Source organism: Pyxicephalus adspersus, chromosome 10, assembly GCF_032062135.1.
Source record: "Pyxicephalus adspersus chromosome 10, UCB_Pads_2.0, whole genome shotgun sequence".
Classification (NCBI taxonomy): Eukaryota; Metazoa; Chordata; class Amphibia; order Anura; family Pyxicephalidae; genus Pyxicephalus; species Pyxicephalus adspersus.
Genome location: NC_092867.1, coordinates 7085751 through 7108891, shown reverse-complemented (window position 1 = coordinate 7108891; position 23141 = coordinate 7085751). Strand labels below are relative to the sequence as shown.

Below are 23141 nucleotides of genomic sequence, written 5' to 3'. Positions count from 1 at the left end.
GCTTCTGGCCCCTAGGAAGGCAAGAGTGCTTATTGCCCCTAGGAAGGCAACAGGGAAGCCTCGTGGCCCCTAGGAAGGCAAGAGTGCTTGTGGCCCCCAGCAATGGAAGGGGGCTCTGGGCTCAGGCCCATAGAAGGGTCACTGGGCTCAGGGCACCCCACCTGTCCTAACATTGATGCACATTAGTGACATATTGCAGCCCCCGGGGGCCAGGCCTATGGAAGGGGCCACTAGGATCCGGGCACCCCACCTGTGTCAGCGTTGATCTTGCCGGTGTTCAGGGTGTTGATGAGCTCCCCCAGGCTCTTCTTATCACCGTTCATCTTCCAGTTTCCACCCACGAAGAACTTCCTAGGAGACATGATGGCGGCTGTGCTCAGGAGGTGTATCGCTCTTAATGGATCGGGTGCGGAGATGACAGGAGAGCGAGCTGCGTGCGAAGCTTTTTAAGTAAGCACCGGAGACACGCCCCCTCTCTCCTGGGCAAAGGTTCGTTCGCCCCGCCCATTGGCGCTTTGACAGCTGACACACGCCTCTTCCTCCAGGCGCCATCTTTAGTGTGGGCAGTGTGGGCACATCATTCTTTTGAGCAGCCTGTTCTTATTTATTTATTTACAGAGTTATGTTATCATCATCAAGTGCAGGGCTAATAAGGATAAAAAGATAGACGTAGGCATGATGAATGAAGCTAAATAAAAAATATAGTATATAAAATAGAGGACTTAATTTACTGTAATTGCTATTGGTCTACTAAAAACTTGGCTTTTAACCTTAGAAAGATTTTTTTTTTTTCATTGCAAAAATGCTACCAAGAGTTGCACCATACTAAATAATATGTGATTATTACCGTATTACAGTTTAAAACTGTTCAGTCATTCTTGCTGGCTGAAAATATTTGTTAGAATTACAAGTATGCCAATCATAGACCTATTTTATTTTTAAATTTACTAAATATCTGTGACAGGACAATCAATCTAACAACCTATTTATTATAAATAAATACATATTAACACTTACTGGTCTTGTTCCTCCACCAGCCTGTGATTGGATGTTGGAAGAAGCATTACACTGATAGGCTAGTTTCTATGTCACTCATTGTTCTCCTCCTATCATGATGTTCTATGTAAAACATACAAGCACTGCAGCAAAACTTCACATAGATTGCAGGAGGGTGATATTAGTTCATCTTCAGGCACTCATAATGCTTGCATTTAAAAAAATAAATCTAATAATGTATAAATGAACAAGGAGATGAATTCATGTGTGACTAGAATGTGCTGTGCTTCTTTGGCAGAAAAATGGTACCTGGAATAAAAATGGAGAAATCCTTTAAATCGAAAGATCTGCTAACATTTTGCCTTTCCTGGTTCCTATTCCCCCTCTCATCAACATGCCAGAATTTTTTTGATAAACTTTTTTCCAATAAATACCTTATTCTTTGATCAGTATCACTTGTTCTTTGTTCTTCTCAATGCATATGCAGGTTATTCATGGCTGGTGTGTGTAGCCAGTAGGATGATGTATATAGAAACATGAAAATATCACAACACCCTGCCTGAGTGCTACTTGCAAGTTGTAGGTTGGTTCATAGGAGTTCTGCAAACATAAATATCCCTTTATAGATGAATGTCCGCTTATTAGGTGTTCCTAGGCAGCCCACATCATGTATTGCTCCCTTGTAATGCTCAGTTTAAAGGACTGCAAGTCATTAAATGAGAGAGGTTGGCCAGGGACAGTCAAGATGGGCAGGAAAAGGCTAGATGGTGCTGGACGTCCTTCAACCAGGATATGAGGCGGGCTCTATCTGACTTGTTGCAGCTTCTAAAGCACATCGGAAGCAGCCTACAGTGTGCAGTGAAGTCAGAGGAAGCAGTTTCAGTTCAGGAAAGGAATCTGTACAACTGTGCAAGACTGAAAGTAAAGCTGAGGGCAGATTTAATGAAGAGGCATGGCTGGAGGGCAGATTTAACAGGGGGTGTTGACTGGAGGGCAGATTAAAACGGAGGGCGTGGCTGGAGGGCAGATTAAACAGAGGGCGTGGCTGGAGGGCAGATTAAACAGAGGGCGTGGCTGGAGGGCAGATTAAACAGAGGGCGTGGCTGGAGGGCAGATTAAACAGAGGAGGATCACAAGTGTGATATCTCGTGTAAATAGCACTGCCCATCTAATCACAGCCAAGCTGCACTGACACTAGCATTATTCCGCTCACCTCTTCACAGAAAACCACTGGCAGAGGCAAAGCCAGACATTCTGGTGAGGAGATACTATTGCTGCAATGAAACCACCGAGTGATTTTGGCTCAAAAGTTTTTGGCGGAGTGAAATATAAAGAAAATCTAGGAATTTATGTATGAATATTTGGCCATAGCAATCTAAGGTGAAATCTCCACGGCTTCCAATCAGCTCCTAAGGAGTTACTGACATGGGATAAATGTTAAGGACAAGATCTTAGACTTTTTCTGAATTCACTGGCTGCATGCTTTTTCTTTCTCATCAGTCCACCAAGTATTGAAACCAGCAATAGAAGCTCCCCATCAGAGGGCTCGGCACAGACATATCCACACAGATCTTGCATTTATGGGGGGAAAAAGAAACTTTATTCACACAGGTCAGATGTGGGAATACACAAATTAGCCTACTACAGTCAATGCATCCTCAATACCCAATCGGATCACGCAGAGTCGTGCCCCCTAAGTGCTTTTCCAGTCCAATATCCCAGTGCAGGAACGGTATGACTGCTTTCCATCTGGACCAGGTCACTGCAGTGATAGGACCGGAGGGTCGGGAGATACCAAAAGCTCTTGTGAAAAGGACAAGAACATCTCGCTCAAATTATTAAGGAAGCCACCTCCAAGCCTTGCGGAAATGGGACACCCTCCATCTCACCCCCTCTCCCCACTCTAGGAGGGAGATCCAGGGGAATAATACATATATGGCAGGGGAGGGGGATTAACTGTGCACGCGCTGGTAGAAGTAAATGTAGCCGAGGTCTTTTGGAGGCTTCTCAGACGCGCAGACCTTTTGGTCATTGTAGATCACCCACCTGTCGGAGAGGAATAACAGACTGTAAAATACAACACAGATCAGCAGTAAGTTAAAGATTAACATATCCTTCATTTCCACTGGCCACGAGTCCTTGGAAGTGATATTGTTATTATTACTTAGTATTTATATAGCACCGACATAATATGCAGCGCTGTACGAAGTCCATTGTCATGTCACAAGCTGTCCTTCAAAGGGGCTCACAATCTAATGTCCCCTCTATAGTCATATGTCTAATACAGTCCAAGGTCAATTTTGGGGGGAAGCCAATTAACCTAACTGCATGTTTTTGGAATGTGGCCCTGGAATGTGGAATTGGAACCTGGGACCCAGCACTGCAAAGGCCAGAGGGCTAACCACTGTGCCACCAGGCTGCCTTTAATTTAACTTAAAAATTTGCTGGTAAAAGCACAAGAAATTTGTTTCAAAGCATACTTGCAGTGTTTACTCTTTTCATTAATATTGTTTTTGTGCTGGAAATCGTTATTACTCCAGAAAGTGTTAGTTTCCTACCCCAGCCCCCTCCCTCCCTGCATGTCATAACCCTCTCCTCTTCTGGGAGTGTCTAAATATTGTCTGTCCAGGCCCAGCTCCTCCACCCCTCCCCTTTTACCTTCCTGCAGCTGTGGAAGAAGGGAAGAGGAAAACTAAAAAATGTCCTTTGTGTTACAGCTCTGGGTCTGCTGGGAATGGCCACATCACATCCACGGTGGCAAAGCCCAGCAGCACACTTAGTGCTTTGGATGTCTACATAAGGGGGATAAAATGAGTAAATGTGCATGTATTGCAGAGATGTGCTGAACATTTTTCTCTATTTTTCCCCAAAGATATACAAATTTATAAAACATTACAATGAAAAGAAAATAAATCAGAGGACCCATTGGATATATCTTACCTTCCTTCCTTTTTTATATGACACACATAGTGGCCGCACATGGTGGAAGTGCCCATGTGACTGATGAAAGCAAACAGTTCATATCCTGTCAGGAATGAGAAAGAAAGGAAAAAAAAAACAGTAAAATACAATTGGTGTTGTCCTTATCAAAAAGAAACAGTCGGGAAATGCTATAATTTGGGCTCATCGGCTATCATTTCCAATTTTTGAGGCGAGCTTGGATTCGATGTCAGGGCCCACTAGGGGATCTGTAATAAGGGACAGGGAAATATTTACATTTTCATGCGTTGCTCTTTTGCTGACCAGATGAGGAAAACTTTGCTACCTTGCTGAAAGAAGGGTTTCTGCAATGTTTGTCGGCAAGAGAGCAACATCTTGCTTATTCAGCCTGAGACGCTTGATTATTTTTCCTTGCACTTCATACCAATTATCTCCTTGGTGAATTGTCACCATGGACAGATTGCCAGTGTTTCAGAAGCATACATGTAAAAAAAATGCATAAAGGTCATCAGCCTGACCAGGTAAAAAGATCAGGGCTTACCTTGTCTCGTTACACCAGACAGAACCATAGTATAGGCCATCTGAGCACAATTACGCATTTACACACATTTACTGAGATGACCATGTGGTCAGCTCCGACCCAGAAAATGCCGACAAGTTTGCACACATATTTCCTGTGTTGTATACAAATAACATAACGCACAGTTCTGTGGGGGTGGTGAGTTATAAATGATGAAAACAAGCAGAAAACACTCACGGCCATTTCCATCTTTCACACGAGGTCCTGCAGCCGGAAGGCTCTCTGACACAGACTCAGCAGCAGATCGCCCCTCGGACATATCCATGGCAGCTTCGGCATCTAAATCATCAATGTGAGAGAAGATCCAATCCACGGCCCGTTCCAAGTTGTTATTCTGGGTACAGGGGAACAAATGGTGAAGGGTTAATTAAGTAGGAGCAAACAGAAAGAAGAAAGGGAAGGATAGAAGAAAATACAGACTTGAGAAAGAAAGGGAAAAAAAGATATAAGGAAGGGAGGGGAGGAAAGAAAAACAGAAAATAATGAAAAATAGGCAAGGAATAAAATAATGAGAATAAGTAAGGGAAGAAAAGAAGACAGGAAAATATTATTTAAAATAAAGTTATGAAAGGAAATTTAAAGTGAGGAAAAGAGGGAGGAAGGAAAGAAAGATGCAAGCGAGGATGATAATGGACAGGAGGGAAGAAATAATAAAAAAATGGAGAGACATGAATTAGGGCAAGTAAAGACTTCTCTTAGAGGTGAGAGATATCAGTGAAGGTAAAAGGGGAAAATTAGCAGATAGGAAGAGAGGTCAGGTATAGTCCCTACTCACCGTAGATCGAAGAGCTTTGACTGCCTGTTCATGGGAGAAGCCCATGGATATGATAGTTGCTATGTGCTCCTCTGAAGGAGGATCTCCCCCTGCAGTGACCGAGGATGGAGCACTGACCCCAGATAAAATCAATGGCTGAGCAAAGTCTGAAGGGAACAAGGTGAACAAGACAGATTTGTATTATATATGCCAAAGAAGTGAACGCATGCTCAACATCCTCTATGCACTTCTAGATTTACAGAAGGCTCTACTGTGATAGCAGGGGCACACTTAACATCTTAGAGCTTTACAGTAATAGAAATTAAAGACCTGATGTCACAGATTTTTTTCTGTGATAGGAGTGACACGTTTGACATGTGGGATTTCTGCTGATAGAAGTGACGCGCCACTGCATGTGGAATCCCTGCTGCTATAGGAGCAACATGCCTGACATGCGGGATCTCTGCTGTGATAGGAGCGACATGCCTGAAATGTAGGATCTCTGCTGCGATAGGAACAACACTTATGACATCTTAGAGCTCTGCTGTAAAAGGAGTAACACACCTGACATCCTAGAGCTCTTCTGTATTAGTAATGACATGCCTGACATATAGAACACTGCTGTGATAAGAATGGCGCTCTTGATGTCCTAGGGTTCTGCTGTAATACAAGTGACACTCCTGACATCTTAGAGCTCTGCTCTGATAGGAGTGACACGTTGGACATCCTAGAGTTTTACTGTGATAGGAATGACACGCCTGACATCTTAGAACTCTGCTGTAATAGGAATGGCACCCTTGATGTCCTAGGGTTCTGCTATGATAGAAGTGACAGTCCTGACATCTTAGAGCTCTGTTGCTCTGAATCTTCTGCTGCAGGAGAGCCACAAGTTATTTATTTTCCCTGGGTCTTCCGTTACCTGGGTCATCCATATGTGACATCACCCACGTCATGGCTGCTTCCGCTCCACTGTTGCCTGTGTAATATACGGCTTTGCGACATGCTTCAGCAGGGAATCCCATTTCAACCAGCTGTGTGACCACTGACTCATCCAACATTGGAGCTGTGATTAAAGGGACAGTCGAGAAGTGACCAAGTGTAAAAAAAAAACAGGAGTGAGGAATACCCAGCATTCAGGGAGGGATAGTCAGACAAGATCAGAATAAAAGTTCCAGGAGAAGGGGAGCAGGGAGCCCACAGACAGACCCCTTCCCCCTATACTAACACTCAGGGTCATGTACAGAATATCACCCTTACATATGATGATAAAACATTCATACCAAACAGAAGCAGCACATACCTTCCCTTCTCATTATTTACTAGAAAAGATAGAAACTATAAAAAGTACCATAACACACCGGGGACATGGATATTAAGGAGGGAGCTGTTTATACTAGAGTGCAAATCTCACTTGCGACATGGATACTAGGGAAGGAATCGTGTATTCTGGAGTAAAATCTCTCACTGGTGAAATAGATATTGGGAGAATAGCTGTGTATGCTAGAGTGCAGATTTCACTGGTGACATGGGGAGGCAATCGTGTATGCTGGACTTAATTCTCTCACTGGTGACATGGATACTGGGGAGTAAGCCGTGCACGATGGAGTGAAGCTCTCACAGGTGACATAGATATTGAGAAGATAGCTGGATATGCTAGAGTGCAGATTTCACTAGTGACATGGCTACTGGGGAAAGAATTGTGTATTCTGGAATGCAGAATTCACTGGGGACATGAATACGGGGGAGTGAGTTGTGTAAGGTACAGTGCAGATCTCACTGGTGACATGGATACTAGATATCAAATTGTGTAATGATGGAGAGAATTCTCTCACTGGTGCCATGAAGTGGAGGGAGCCGTGTAGGATAGAGTGAAGCTCTCACAGGTGACATGAATATTGGGAAAATAGCTGTGTATGCTAGAATGCAGATTTCACTGAAGACATGGATTCTAGCAAGGGTGCTTTTTATGATGGAGTGAAGCTCTCACTAGTGACATGGATACTGGGGAAGGAGCCGTGTATGGTAAGAGTGCAGATCCCACTTGTAATTACGGACACTTGGGAGCCCAGGACTGCAGATCTCACTAACAACATGGATACCGAGTAGCGAGATGTGTGTGCACAAAACTTAATGAACTAAGAAATGTGTGTGTTAAGGTTCAGATACTAGGGAGCCACTAATGTGTGTGTGCGGGGGTGGAATCTCACTATTAGAGCATGTTCTAATAATTTAAAGGTACTGCTACAGGTAGTGATAGGAACATGTTGTAGATATACTCACTGTTTCCTTGCGTCAACTTGCATATTGCCGTTTTTTTTCATTTCTATTGACCGTTAACCTACCCTTCATTAGACACCAAGCATTTTAGCTTAGCATATATATTTTTTTATAGATTGTACCTATCATCTGCATTGCGGGTCTATTTTGTAGGTGATGTATGAAAATCTGTAATTATGTTTAGAATATGTAGGATAATCTTTTGCCCCTTTACCCCTTGGTTTAAAAAAATTTTGGGACCAGGAGCCAAATGGCCCAAATTGCTGCTTCTGTCACTCAGAACGCAGTCGCCCGCTCACTCAGATAGCAGTCACATGATCCACAAGAGGCGGAAACACTAACATGTCGGAGAGGAGAAGTGAGGGGAGCAGTACGAGTCGTCATCATCGATGCCATAGAAACCAAGGCTACCTTTGGGCTCATCTGGGGTCACCAATGGAGGGGCAACGTCTGGAAGTTCCTCCTCACCCTCTTGCAAACCCCCACCTCGAAACCGGGACAGGTCCAGCTCCTCCGGGACGTCAATGGAAACATCTGAGGAGCAGGAAGAGGAGAAAATACAGGTATTATATGAGACGGGTTTTATCGTTTGGGTACCCAGTCCAGACCAAATGTGAACTTCTTTATCTGAATAACAAGATAATCTGGAAATGAGGCAAAACGTGATGTCCTATAAAGAGACAGATGGCATTAAACAGAATTCATAAAAATGGACCATTTCATCCCCAAATAAAACATAATCTTACTTAAGTGCTGAGGATTTGGCCTGCATGGCAGCGCTCCAAAACTCATCCAACTGTTCAGGTGCCGCAAAAGCCTCAAGGCAGGATGTGAAGGGGATTCGAGCTCGGACAAGCTCTGGAGGGGGACGGTGATCTTGCTCTGCTTGCAGCCTGGCCTGCTCATAGGCCACCAGTTCCTCTGTGTAAAAAACAAAAGGATTAAAATAAGATCCTAAAAGGCACCTTTACTAAAACACCTCTAAGTCGACCTGTTATGTAAAGATTGCCTCTACTACTGTTCGATGACAATCTCCGACGATGGTCAAACACGATTTGACGAAATATTTTGTTTTAATACTCTTAGAAAAATGTGCTGATAGTGACTGGACCTGTCTTTTAAAACATGTCACAGCAAAAATTAGGGGAAAAAAATGCAACGCATCTTTGCAACGTTTGTAAATTTCTCAATGTTTTACCAGGCCGCAGCAAAAAAATAAATTAGGCTGGTAACACAGTGTTATTGAGGACTAAATGGTCCCAGCCCTGTTTACTGTCCTTCTTAGGAGTGCTAGATCGTCTTGTAGAGATATCACAGGAACACACATGAATATACCATTGAAAGCATTTTGTCAACAGACCAAAGGGAGCACAAAAGAGAAGCTCATCGTTAGGCACTACATATACATAAGCTTTAAATAAAAATCAACACTTAATCATGCATACCTTTATTTAATGCGGCCTCCATAGGCACCGGAAGCTGCAGAATATATTCCACCCTCTGCGTGTACTTCACTTTTTGAGATGCCAAACACTTAATTTTTTCCTCAACCAGAAAACGGAACACTTCATTGGGATTAGTTGAGCTACGGCAATTTCTCTGCAAGAACAAAAGACAGTTTCAATTTTACCAGTCAGAAAGAGATGGGAAGGGGGGACAGTGATTACTATGGAACTACCAGCCCCAGGATGCCAGGTAAAGAATCCTTGGAGTGTGGTCTGGTGTTACTTTATTCTGTCACTGGACTACTCTATAGTCATTGACACAAGGAAAATGGGGGATCCAATGTCCTCCATCCAATGCAATTCCAAAACAAATAGAGAATAAGCCAGTATTTTGAGTGTGTGTTTTTGAAGTCCGCACAGTTTGCAATATGATCACATAATTTAAATCAAGCTGATCATTGCAGCATGTTTATCTTAAAAATCATTAAACTTTCCCTTATAAATTATTCACATTAGACTATGACCATTTCATGACTCACCTCCACCATGTTGATGAAGTGCAGGAAAAACTCCTGAGCATCCTGTTGACGATTGGTTGAAAATTCGGGATGTCCCTTGCCTATTAGCGATTTGAACATTCGTGGTGCAATGCCGTCCTGTATGCCCTGCAAACAAATACAGTGTTGTAGGTAAGATATGCTTATACCATTGGCCGACCAGGGAACACATGGGAATGGATGTACAGAGAGAGGAGTGCACACAGACATTATACAGTAGCGCAGACATCAATCATAAGTCCTGCTGGAAATGTGACATAGCAGAAAGAGAACACAATGCAAGCTTAGGAACAAAGAAAGCATGTTACCACAGCTCCAGAGAAAGGGAAGCTAGGGTTGGATAGGGGCTTCCTGCTAGGGCAAGCTAAGATGAATGCACTCGCCACACTAACGCACTGTATGCCTTCAGTGTGTGCAGATGCTAAGCCATGAGGCATGACAGAGACAAAGGCACAGGGGGCTGTGAGAGAGGCAGAAGACTAAATGGGAGAGGCTAAGCAGGGGATGGGTAGTGAGAGAAGTAGTTGACTGCTCAATTTAGGTGAGCTGCTTAAAAAAGTCCAAAGCACTGGAAGGCACATGTGAGAAAACGTAAGGCACAAAGAAGCAAGAGCATGAGAGGGGCTAGGGCACAGGGAGGAAGGTGCAAGAGAGAGGCTAGGTACACATGTTCAACAATTGTTGTTGGAAAGAATCTTTAACGATCCTTTCCAACGACAAAAGACTGCAGGATGCATAAGGAAGCGCTACATACAGTGCCGTTCTGCACTATGGAGGGGGTGGGGGAACAACGGAGGTCGTAGGAACGACAGACTACGAGCGCTGTACACATGCCAGATTCTCGTCCGATATGAGCCCTGAGGCGAATATGGGACGAGAATCATCTGACGGGTGTACGTAGCCTAAGGCACAGGGAGGAGGGTGCAAGAAAGGTAGCAAACTGCATGAGTGAAGGTAAGGGATGGGGCATCTGGAGAGAAGTAAGTGGTGGGCTGCTTGAGCTACGGCAAGAAGAAGAAAAAAAGAAGAAAAAAAAGCAAAACAATGTTAACAGAAACGAACACTGAAAAAATAGAAGCTACTCTGATAAAATGGGATCTATTATATACATCCGTGTATTTTTAATGATCCTAATGATGCAGTAAACATACCCTGAATGTCCATTATAGCCAGGAAACTATCATATAGAGAACTCTGTAATTATCTCAAAGTGAATAATTGGGAAGAAAGAACAAGAGGGCCCTCTCTGTGACTAGAGGAAAAGAAGTTTAATCTCCAGATAAGAAAGGGATTCTTCACTGTAAGGTCTGTGAAAATGTGGAATTGGTTCCCTCAGGAAGTAGTTTCAGCAAGTTTTACTTTATACTTGAAATCTCTTTCAGAGTTCATGGTTTAGTTGGTATTAAACATTTAAAACCTTTCACAGGCTTTGTTATTCATGTATCAGATTTGGTCATTCTACCCTCATTTCCTGTCTCGTCAGACAAAATGGAAAAATAAAAGTTACAGTGGTCACTGCAATAGGACGTTAGGGAAATTAACCCGATTGGGAGACCTATTCTGGTAACAATTGTCAAGAATAGAATGTTTCCCACCACTTCCAGGGAGTGAGAATAAACCAACTCCACTGGGACATAGACATGGAATATTAAAACCCTACAGAGAGTATTGCCTGAAGTTAAACACATGACATATGAATTTCAGGTACCGATTCAGATGCCATATACTCACTTGCGCTGGAAGGCAGGTATACTGAATACAACCTGCATAGTTGAATTAAGATAACAGCTGTTGCCTAAATTGCGGATCCCAGTGTATCCTGGTCCATACAGAGGCTGCAGCTGGACTCCCGATTCCTGGATCACCTCCCACTCCCCAATTCTCTGGTTCATGTCAATCTCCAGCTCAGTCATGGTTTTGTCCGTCTACCAATAGAAAGCAGTTAAATGTTAGTGAGGAAGAAGGTGGCTCAGTCAGATCACCCATATACAGGTACACACAATCACCCACCTTCTGCATCTTCATCATATCAATACCAAAGTGAGACAAGTGTTCAGCCAGGTTAGGGTCAATGACCATGTCATCTTCATCATAAGAGTAGACATCTAGTGGGTTGAAATAATGATAATTTTACAACAAAATTAATCCTTAACAGAAAAATAATTACAAATCATCAAGTATAAAAGCTCCAATAGCACCATAGTAAACGCCTTTTTTGATGCAAACAATCAAAAACTCTCCTTTCTTCAGTGCTATTTAATGTACAGCACTGTGTAATATGTTGGCGCTATATAAATCCTGTTTAATATTAATAATAATAATATTAATAATAAAGAGGCCACAGCCAAGTATTATGACTCTTTGTGGTTACAAATTACAATCTTCTTCATTTATCATAAGTTACATAAAAAACTATAAAAGTGTGTAAGACCACATATTTATTATAGCTGTGCAAACCGTACATAGTACATACATAATTGTATCACAGCCGAGATTTAAAGCAGACTTGAACTCAAACTAAAAAAAAAAAAAAAAAAAAAAAAAAAGGGTGCAGGACCGCACCTTTAAGTTTTGATCACCACAGCGATCAAGACTGAATGGGAGCGCAGAGCCTGCCGGGATGCCTACGTCACACATCCCAGGAGGCTCAAGCTGCTCCTTTTGTGCATGCTCGATTTAAGACATGCGCAAAAGGGACATTTTTTCAAGAGATGCAGAGCTTATGCACGCGCATTGAGATCGGCTATCTTTTTTCTCCTGTACACCGGGCTACATCACTTATTCTCAAACCTGGGCAATGCGAGATCAGGTGACGTAGCAAAAAAAGTACAAGAGAAGTGTGAAGATGGCGGCGCTGATGAAGAACAATACTAGGATGGCACAGGACCGGATCGAGCAAGATCCAGCGCCATTGAGGGATCCACAGGAATAATGGCAAGTGTGATTTTTTTTTATTTTCAGTTTAGTTCCGCTTTAAGTATCATGTGTACAGACTACAAGACTAACCTGCTCCATCAGGTGTAATAGTGCCAAGCTTGACAGCGAGCGGGTACCCTGTCTCTTTGTAATGCTGAACGGCATGGTTGTTTCCTCCGCTGCCATCAAAGTATCGTCTGCCACACAAAATGGCACCGTCTGTCAGATTGAGCCATAAGTTCTCTTTGAGGTCGCACACGCTGCACCTCCAGCCACTGAGAGGTGGAACATAGCCAGAGAGAGAAAGAGGAGGAAGGAGAGGTGGGGAGAAAAAGAGGGAGAGAAAGAAAATATGGAGGTACGTGAGAGAAAGGAAGAAGGGAGGGGAAAACAGATAGGGAGAGAGAAAAGAGGGAGAGGGGTGACAACAGCAAGACGGAGATAGAGAAGAGAGAACCAAGATATATCAGTTACAAAGGATTCTTATGAAAGGAGACAAAAATAAAAGTAAGATAGCAAAATAAGAAGTACAAATTAGGAATTTTGTATTACACAGGCATAGAGAGAACTAAAGAGTGGGAAAGCACAGCAATGTGAACATAATGGGCCTGATTTATTAATCTGGACAAGATAGTCTATCCTTGGTAAACCTAGGTGATCCAGCAAACCTAAATTTATGGAGAATTTTTTTCTTTATAATCAGCACCTATCGTGTGCTATGTAAATCTTAATTGTATCAAAATAATCAATACCACTACCACCACCCATGAACCAAGAATCTGAGCGGGCACTGTAGATAATAGCAGCAGAGAAGCCAGCAAGCTTGTACTAAGAATAACATTTAAGGGGACCCCTTTAATCAGGTCAACGTGAAAAAAGGGTTATTGTGAGGACCCGAATTGTCAATCCGTCTCTACAAGTACACAATGCTCAGTAAAAAACAGTTGAATTGTTTTTCTGTAATGATGTATTCCCCACTGCAATCACCAACTATACCAACATGCTCTCTGTATATTCTTGCGTGGGTAACATTATAAGGGTCTCACTCACCTGGTTAGTGCCCTGCCTCATAAAGAACCCCCCCCCCCCCAATATGAGGTGGTCTCAGTGTCCATCTCTGTGTTTTTGGAAAAATGGGACTCTTACCAGGGAGGGATGCGGGGAACCCCCTCGAGTTGCTGCAGGTTGAAGGCGTGTTTAGACACCTGTCTAACTTCTCCATCCCATGCTTGGATTTCCTGTTTGCGGGAGGCCGAGTCTGCAGCTAAGATGGCATCTATGGCTGAGGATACCTAGATATGATAGGAAAGTCAGGAATAGGTTAAAGGTTAGGTTTTTTTAAGCATTTATCATGATCAGCCTAAAGTGACAGTCACTTTGCTGGGCCATTTTTAATTTTCATTATTTTCTGGTACAAAGAGTCAGAACTTGCCCTGTGCCGTCTACATTACTCTTTCGGCCCACAACTATGATGGGCAATCTTACTGGCCAATAGGAAGGCTATGAGGCAGGGAGGGCAGATCATCCATAGTAGAATTGTTTTTTTTTTTTTTTGGTTGTTAATGTGCTTTAAAGGGCAACTCCAGGTAGATATAAAAATATAAAAATAACACTTATAGTTACACATTCATTGGTTTCTCCTGAAAAATTGACCTATGGTAGAGACATTAGACTGAGGTTTTCAGATGGAAAGTTAGTCTGATAATATGCCAATGCATGATAATTATATAAGTATTAAAGCCATTAAAGTATTTTTTTTTTCTTTTCCTCCACAAGTGTCCCTATTGTGAGAAATTGATGTTTTGGTGGAAACTTTGCTGTGCCTTTTTCCCATCGCATCACAGTATGCACCAGGACAACGTTATGAGTTATCAAAGCTCTCCAAGGCTGGAGAGAATACCCTTTAATCAGTGAACCTGGGTGATCCAGCAAACCTGGAATGGATCTGGTCCAGGATTGAAAACATATGCTAACAAATAGCAAATAACTTTTAGGAAACCCATTCCAGGTTTGCTGGATCACCCAGCTTCACTGCTAAAAGTGTATACTCTCCAGCCTTGGAGAGCTTTAATAAATCAGGCCCTTAGAGTTCAAATATATAAAGTTCAACTTTACAGTTTCCATGATCAGACAGGTCATTATTGCAGAAAGGTAAAGGCTATGTCCTTTCTGCAAGAATCCCTACTACCTGTCTGATCGCTTTGGGTATCTGGCAAAAAAAAAAGCTGAGCTGTGCAAGTGCAGCATCAGCTTTGGTTATCAGGACACCCAGCAATCTCAACTTTCCCTGCACGTGCTTGAAATAAATGAACTAAGGCCTGCCTGCCTGGGAATTACATTATTCTGGCCCAGCCAATCAAGATGAGCAGATTGTCAATGGGAAGAGGAAGGAGAAATGGCCCTGCAAGGAAACATGGACAGGCGAGTATTGCAGATTTAGTTGTACTTTAATAGGTATGGTTTCTGAAATTGGAAACTGACAAAGGTTCTAATTTATATCTGAAAAATAATCTGCCTTTCTAGGTTCCTCCTTTGTCCTTAATTAAAATGCAAAAAAAACAAAAAAAACAAAACATTTTTTTGTAATTACTGGTTGCTAATTAGTGCTATTAGCCTGCAATAATAAGTGCTGTTATTGCAAGGATTTCCAGCTTAAAAAATGTCAGATTTCCATACAATTTAAGAAGTGCTCAGTGGTGGGAGGGGTTTAGGATTGTGAATGAAGCAGCAAATGCTTGTAGTAAACATAGCAAATAACACAAAAAAATCTGTACTTACAGAACACATTCTAGTTTCTCTTTATATTAGAAAGCCAAACTTCACTCATCTCATCCCTGTGTCACTATAATAATATGTGAAAGGGAACATCCCCCCGCCCCAGCCCACACACACACCTCGCATTACCCACCCGATCCCTGACCATCTCTGGGAGTGCTGACAGATCATCCCGCTGGATCTCCAGGAACATAGGTAGAATGACCAGCTTCACTTCTTCGTCATATTCACACTGCTCGTCGCTCATGTCAAATCCACCTTCCATCCCTAAAAAGAGGGAGACACCGAGAAAGGTCATAAATCCCCAAAAGGATAGAAAACAAAAAAACACAATGTGGAGAAAGCAGAATAGTTTTGGATTTATTATAAAACTTTTTTTCTGATAATCATGGAGCGATCTCAGCATCTTACGGTCTATTCCGTTGGGACCCTTACGCTGTGCTTTCTATAATATTGCTTCTTCTTATCACAACCAAAGGATACAACGGGTGCAGGAAAGTCGCCAATAGAGGTAGCTGGCTGCTATTTAGTTTTCACCTAGTGCACAATCTTCCTGTAGCTGCTAATATACCCGCATGGGCATGACTATGGTGCTTTGTCACTCAATAGATTATGGAGACATTTATTTTTTTTCCCCAAAGGTCCCTTTAGGTGGCCAACAACTATTTAAACCACCATATTATGCAATTGTGACACATTTTGTTTTGGTGGTACAGATTCCTGCAACAATTCTCTCTTTATATCAGCCCATGGATTGACTGGCTCCATGTACTGCTTCTTCCTCTCACACTGCAGACCTATTGTACACTGACTTAGAAGGCTGATACCAGGTCCCACTCAGCTTGTATTTAAAAAACATTATTATTATTACACAGTATTTATAAAGTGCTAACATAGTAGGCAGCACTGTACAAATTCTATAGTAATGTCACTATATATCTATCAGGGGCTCATAATCTAATGTCCCTACCATATTCATATGTCATTATTAAAGTCAAAGGTCAATAGGGGGAAGCTAATTAACCCCCAAGCGGTAATCTCAAGTGTGACTTGGGGTGGATTTTCCATGTAAAAGCGGTAATCTAGAGTCACACTCGGGGTCGCTCAAAAACAATAAAAACCCCACTTACCTTGTTTCTTTGGCATCCCCTGGCGTCCTTCTCGTCCCTGCAGGTCCTCCAGCGGCATCCTCCTTCTTCGATCTTTTCCCGGCGACTGCAGAGACGTTCTCCGGAGTTTTCCGGTGACGTCGGTGCATGCGTCGGTTCATGCGGGAGGCGCAGTGGGAAATTTAAATAATTTTGTATTGGATTCAAAACAAAATAACTGTATTGAGTCCAATACAAAGAAATCATTATATATATTACATGCTACTGTACAGTTAAAGTACATGTTTCACTATTTTTTTATTTAAAGTTTATTATTCAATTTATTAAATATTGGACATATTTCGGTGAGTTATGCCTAGGAATTATAAGCCTACAATGTAAAATAAGTTTCCATGCAAAAAAAGGTAACACTTTTTCCATGAAAATACGGAAAGAACTAAAACGCTAGGGGGTTAACCTAGCTGCATGTTTTTGGAATGTGGGAGGAAACCGGAGCCAGAGTACCCGGAGGAAACCCACACAAACACAGGGAAAAGCTGCAAACTCAATGCAGATAGTGTCCTGGCTGAGAATGGAACCTGGGACCCTTCGCTGCAAAGGCCAGAGTGCTCTAACCACTCAGCCAACGTGCTGCCCATGTTTACAAATGTATTTAGTAATTAAAAACGGAATCTATTTGTGTCTTTTATAACTGCCTTACATGTATTTTCATATTACTTTTTAGTTTTCCGGTTTTAGTCTAATACTCCTAAACTTCCTTTACAACCCTGAAACACATATTTCTATGTAACGGTACTGCACAGGCACAACTATCTTACAAATCTTTATCCACCCAAAGTAAAAACATCTATTAAAAATGAGAAATGATATGAGAATAATAAAAAAGGCCTTTTATAGTGTTTTTAAACCAGGGTTCCTCCAGAGGTTGCTGGGGGTTTCTTTGATCAATGAGCAGTTTGTGCCTCTCAGGTCAGTTTAACTGACACTATTGATCTTTTTGTCTATCTGTAAGGATGACATTCTTCCCAATGGCCAGCAATGTAAGAGGAATTCTTCCCACTGACCACCACACTAGTGTACTATGAGCTGTGGATTTAGTAATTATAGCAGGAGTTCCCTGAAGACCTGAAAGTTATTTAAGGGTCCCGCCATGTAAAAAAGTTTGGCTTATTATACAGACAACAGGCTGAACAGGCCAGAGACATTGGAAATTATACCTATAGCAAGACGAGTGGGTTTCTTGCGAGGGGGATCTCCAGTGGTAGAACTGGAATCATCTGATTTCTGTAATAGAAAAACAAATATATCAATGAATATAACAAACAATAGTTTTGTATATATTTACTTTTCTTTTAATATGGTCAGGACTATATCTTACATGATTGAATTATCAAGGTACCATACCCAGATTTCATGGCAAGCAGAAGACCAAGGACCAAGTCAGCCTAGTTACTATTACTGTCTTTGCTTTTCCTGCATTTGATCTTTTCCCCATTACTGACTTACTATGCCTAGTTTTGTGTCCCTGGGTGAAGTATGCCATCTTGGTAAAGTCAGGGCTTTACTTCCTTTTTAATCCAGAAATGGAAACAGTGAGCATCAGTCACAGTAAGGATGCAATCAAATCTCACTCCAAACACTGCAGATATACAACTATGAGGCTGGATGCCCAGAAAGTCTACTGCGGGGAGCTATTAATTAACCTTTCCAGATGTCCCCTGTATCATAGCAAATCTTCATTTGTTAAGTGCAGGTGCACCGTGAAGCTACATATGCAAGTTCTGTCCTTGAAAACAATGTTCGTTATTGTTTCCAGTGGTAGAAGAATGAGCGCTATATAGCACTATGGAGAGACAAAGAACAGTGAGAAGCAGCCTACTGCATCTTCCAGCATAGGATATAACAGCGATCCCTTCCGCTGGATCATTTAGTGATCTGCCCAATGACGTGGGGGGGGGGCCACTATTATTACTCACTCTATTATATACACTATTATATAGCGCTGACATATTATACAGTGCTATACAAAGTCCATAGTTATGTCACTAGCTGTCCCTCTAAGTGGCTCACAATCTAATGTCCCAAGCAAAGTCATATGTCTTTAATACAGTTTAAGGGTGATTTTGGGGGAAGCCAATTAACCTAACTGTGTTTTTGGAACGCCGGAGGAAATCCACACAAACACAGGGAGATACCGCAAACTCCAATGCGGACACTGTCCTGGCTGAGATTCGAACCTGGGATAAATATAAATATATATATATATATATATATATACACACACACACATATACACACACTGTGAAAGAATCAGTTAAGGGCAATATCGCCCCTTTAGTGCATAAATCCCGCCAGCCAATCCCTCTTACCGGTTTGGGAGTTCTCTTCAGGTGCAAGAAGACCTTCTGTCCGCTTTTGTTGTAGTGTCTTTCTACATAAGGTCTGCCGAATCCTAAGAAAGTGTTCATGCAGATGTACAAACCTCCATCCGATTCCTACAACACAGGACAAGAGTCATGAACGCAGAAGAATGGTACATTTTCAGAAATTATCAAAACAGATGTAAGGGACACCCAGCTTACAACAAAAAGGATCCCAGCTGTTCATTACAGCAATTATTATTATTATTATTATTTATAAACAAGATTTATATAGCACCAACAGAGCTGTACAATAAATAGGGGTTGTAAATGACCAACAGATACAAACAGTGACACAGGAAGAGAGGAGGACCCTGCCCAGAAGAGCTTACAATCTAAGAGGAAGGGAAGTATCACACAATAGGAGGGGGATGTGGAATGGTGGGAAGTAGTGGGGGATTTAAGAGACAGAAGAAGACGGGTAGGTGAGGTTGAAGCGCTGGGTTTTGAGCACTCTTTTAAATGAGCAGAAAGTAGGAGCAACCTGAATAGAACGAGCAAGACCATTCCAGAGAGTCGGGGCAGCTCAAGAAAAGTCTTGGAGCCGTGCGTGTGATGAGGTTATGAGTGAGGAAGTCATTAGTAGGTCATTGGAGGAGCGGAGGGAGCGGCTGGGGGAGTATTTTTCTACCAGGACAGCAACGTTTTTTAATTTCAGATACTGGAAGTACGAATTCATTTTATTTTCCTGATCCATCAGGTACAGACTAATTGCTGGAAAATGAACGCACATCTAAAGGCAAAGTTCTCTGGAGCTCATCAAATCAGGAAAAGGTTCAACCCCATCTGGTTTTCCTTCTCTTCTTTCTCCCCTCAGTCCCTGTTCTGTAGATATAACAGGAAGTGAGAAAAAATCTCTTCAAAGGGAGGAAAATCCTCTCTAAAGCTATATACACACACACTAGATTTCTGTCGCTTTGTGATCAGCAGAACAACACTTTTCAGTTCTATAGAGGAAAGGATGAACAGGAGGCAGTGCAGTTTTTTTAAGCTAGGTGGGAAGAAGCTGTAATTGGGTGGCAGGCCCTGTATTGTGACCCAACTCATCAGTAACCACCCAAAAAATGTCAGGAGGTTACTGAAAAGTGCTGGGTGGTGCGCCCAGCTAAAAGGGACTGGGGAGAACGCTGCACCTAGCAGATTTCTAAACAAAACCTCTTAGATTGTAAGCTCTTCGGAGCAGGGTCCTCTCCTCCTCCCGTGTCACTGTCTGTATGTGTCTGTCATTTGTAACCCCTATTTAATGTACAGCGCTGCGTAATATGTTGGCGCTCTATAAATCCTGTTTAATAATTATTAATAATAATGACTATTTGTCTGGAGCAAAAATTATCTCATGTGTACATTTAAAGTTGATAGGGTACATGAGCCTTCCCATCATTCATATCTTTTAACCATTTCCCTATAAAAAACAAAAAAAACAAAAAAAAAACAATTATTTGCTACATTTCTGACTGGTCACATGACCACAAGTTCCATATTGTTAGTAATCAATGGTTCTAGTAAGCTTCCCCTATTGCTTTAGCAAACCCATCTGAGATTTATTATTTGCAACTCCCATTTAATGTACAGCGCTGCGTAATATGTTGGCGATATATAACTTCTGTTTAATGATAATAATTTATTAGAAAGTAAACACCGAGCTGTCAATAAATAAGGATCCTCTACATTCTGCTCGGGGGCACTAGCTCAGTCGCTGCACAAAAAATGTATTGTGACGGATGTAATATCAGCTATGTTGGCAGCAGCCACGCATGTGCTCATCTACAGCTATCTGAGAAGGTACAACAGCAGCTACTGAGCATGAGCCCCTGCGTATGCGCACCTAACTTCATCCCAGAGGGGAACTGGAAGTTAAAGCGTACCTAAACTCAGAAATGTCATTTTACATAAAAGGGTAGACAACCTTTTTATGTGGAGTAAAAATTCACTTTTTTTTTTGTTTTGTTTTTTTAAAAAAGGTGCAGCACCTATTTCTCGACCGCCTAGGCAATCGATACTGAATAGGAGCGCAAAACGTCCCGGAGCGCAAAAAGCCTTTTTGTGAAAAGAGAAAAAATTGCAGATCTCACATGTGCAGCGAGATCGGTAAATTTTTTTTCCATCCTTCGTCACCCGATCTGCGCCTGGGTGGGGTGGAAGAAGAGGAGAAGATGACGTCGCCTTGGAGACGAATGCCGGGTCGCCGCAGAACCCGATGGAAGACAACTCCGGATGGATCGGACTGCCCTGCGGGATCGATGGTAAGTGCGTTTATTTTTAGGCAGTTTTTAGTCCCTCTTTAAGGAAAAATGGCGGCATGGAAGACACCAGGCAGTGTGGGCATTGGAATTCATGTTTTTTAAGTTATAAAGAAATTAGTGATTTTTCCTTTAATTTATGGGTGGTTGCTCTTTAATGACCCGCCCTCCCCCAGGTGACAGCAATCTGAGTCACATGCTCCTCCATACCCAATAGAATCCAACTCTGCTAGATGCATGACACAGATAGGTAGCAGAGGATGGTAGGTGTTCAATCAAGAGAACCTGTCATTCTTTCCCCCCCATTGCCAAGTTTATTATCCCAAACATTGCAGAATTATAGTTGCCCCATTGTGCGACTCCTAAGCATACCGTTAGCACATGTGTAAACGCCAGCCACACCCATTTTTTTTTTCATGTATTAAAGCGATGGAAAACAAAAATCATCATGCCATTTAGAACAATTTTTGTTAACATCTGAAATTTTAAAAAACGCGATGTGCAGTAACATTTAGTAATAGGACAAGTAGAAGAAAGCAAAATGACAGCTGCCATTGTGTTTTTGTTGTTCTGTCCCATAAAATAATAATTCAGTTGCAGCTAATGAATAAAGAAGAATATTGGAGGGAGTGGCCGCGCGTCTATTATAGGATATACGGTACACCCCTGTGTGCGGCGCATAGGTGTACACTTCAGATCTATACGGTACCCAGCCCTGCCTGGAAGCAGGGGAGGAAAGCAAATACTACAGGTCATACGGTACACACCGGAGTATGGAAAGAGAAAGCACACTCGTCCTTGTGGACCCGGTCTCCCGCCCTGGGCATCCGAATCGTCGGCAGAACCGACAACAGCGCATCCTTAGCGTCCACCATGACTCCGGCTCCTGCAGTGTTACAGCTCCCTCCGTTTCCTTTTCCGGTGACAGTCTGTGCTTCGCTCCACGGTCTCGCTGGTGACTAGACTGACAGGATTGAGAAAGTGCGCTTGCGTGGAGGACCATGACAGAGCGCGACTGAGCAGCTACTGCGCGTGCGTAGAGGAGGCCTGTAGGGGCGTTCCCTTTGGTCACATGGCGTGCTTAAGTGCGACCATGATTTTTAAGGGTAAAATGCCCAAATTGTAAGTGAATAAAGAGCACCTGTAATGAAAGAGATCTTCCTTGGTAGAATCAACAATGGATCTGCTAATTACTTGTCTATCATTCTGTTTATGTACATTCAAACACAGATAAAATCCACATTCTCTGTTTTTGTAAAAAACAAGTTCTATCAGATAAGGAGCTGCCTAGGCATCTTATGTGTGATGGCAAAATGTAATTTGAGATTTACTGTAATTTAAAGTGAACTTATCACATCATGGAGGTTATTAATACTGAGGATTCAGCATTATTAAGACATTTGTGAGGTCAGATGCAGCTCCAACATGGTGAGAGGTATCCTGGTCATTCAATCGCCTATTATTATTATTATTAATAAACAGGATTTATATAGCGCCAACATATTACGCAGCGCTGTACATTAAATAGGGATATGGACCCAAGGATGGTGGGAGGACACCTACTGTGCACTCAATCATCTATGGACCCAGAGATCGTGAGAGGACCCATCATACCCTATTCTCTATGGACCCAGGGATGGTGGAAGGTCACCACCTGCTCCTCAACCTACAAACCCAGGAATGGTGGGAGGTCACATCATACCCGACCAATCACCTATGGACCCGAAGATGGCGGGAAAGACACCGCCTGCTTGCTAAATCACCTTTGAACCTAAGTATGGTGAGAGGACAACTACAGCATGCCCAATTTTCACATTATGGACCCAGAGATGGTGGGAGGTCACTGCAAGCTCACCCAATCACCTATAGACCCAGGGATAGTGAGAGGCCACCACCTTCTCGCCCATTACTTATGGATCCAGGAATGGTGGGAGGTCACCTCCTACCTACCCAGTCCCCTTTGGACCCAGTGATGGGGGGAGATCACCTCCCATTTACCCAGTTACTCATGGACCAGGGATGGTGGGAGGTTACTACCTGCTCACCCAATACCCTATGGACCCAGGGATGATGGGAGGTCACCACCTGCTCGCCCAATAACCTATGGACCCAGGGATAGTGGGAGGTCTCCA

At 42.5% G+C, this 23141-nt stretch overlaps 2 protein-coding genes across 2 annotated transcripts in view; both read right to left on the bottom strand.

Annotated features, from left to right (window-relative positions):
- TPI1 (triosephosphate isomerase 1) overlaps positions 1-432 on the bottom strand; it is a 12190-nt gene extending 11758 nt beyond the window's left edge. Inside the window, exon 1 of the mRNA XM_072424989.1 lies at positions 251-432. Coding sequence (XP_072281090.1) covers positions 251-362 — 112 coding nt within the window. The 5' untranslated portion in view covers positions 363-432. The remainder of the gene's footprint in view (positions 1-250) is intronic.
- Positions 433-2573: 2141 nt separating this feature from the next.
- USP5 (ubiquitin specific peptidase 5) lies at positions 2574-21947 on the bottom strand. Its single transcript, XM_072424988.1, has 19 exons — positions 21777-21947; positions 18719-18844; positions 17567-17633; positions 15374-15507; positions 13612-13757; positions 12556-12740; positions 11560-11654; positions 11281-11474; positions 10389-10406; positions 9532-9745; positions 8993-9146; positions 8294-8468; positions 8134-8217; positions 7890-8086; positions 6190-6333; positions 5292-5437; positions 4694-4850; positions 3937-4021; positions 2574-3042 (listed from the first exon to the last, which is right to left on the bottom strand). Exons 1-19 carry the CDS (start codon positions 21882-21884, stop codon positions 2949-2951), a joined length of 2523 nt encoding a protein of 840 aa, XP_072281089.1. The 5' UTR covers positions 21885-21947; the 3' UTR covers positions 2574-2948.
- Between the last annotated feature and the right edge of the window lie 1194 nt (positions 21948-23141).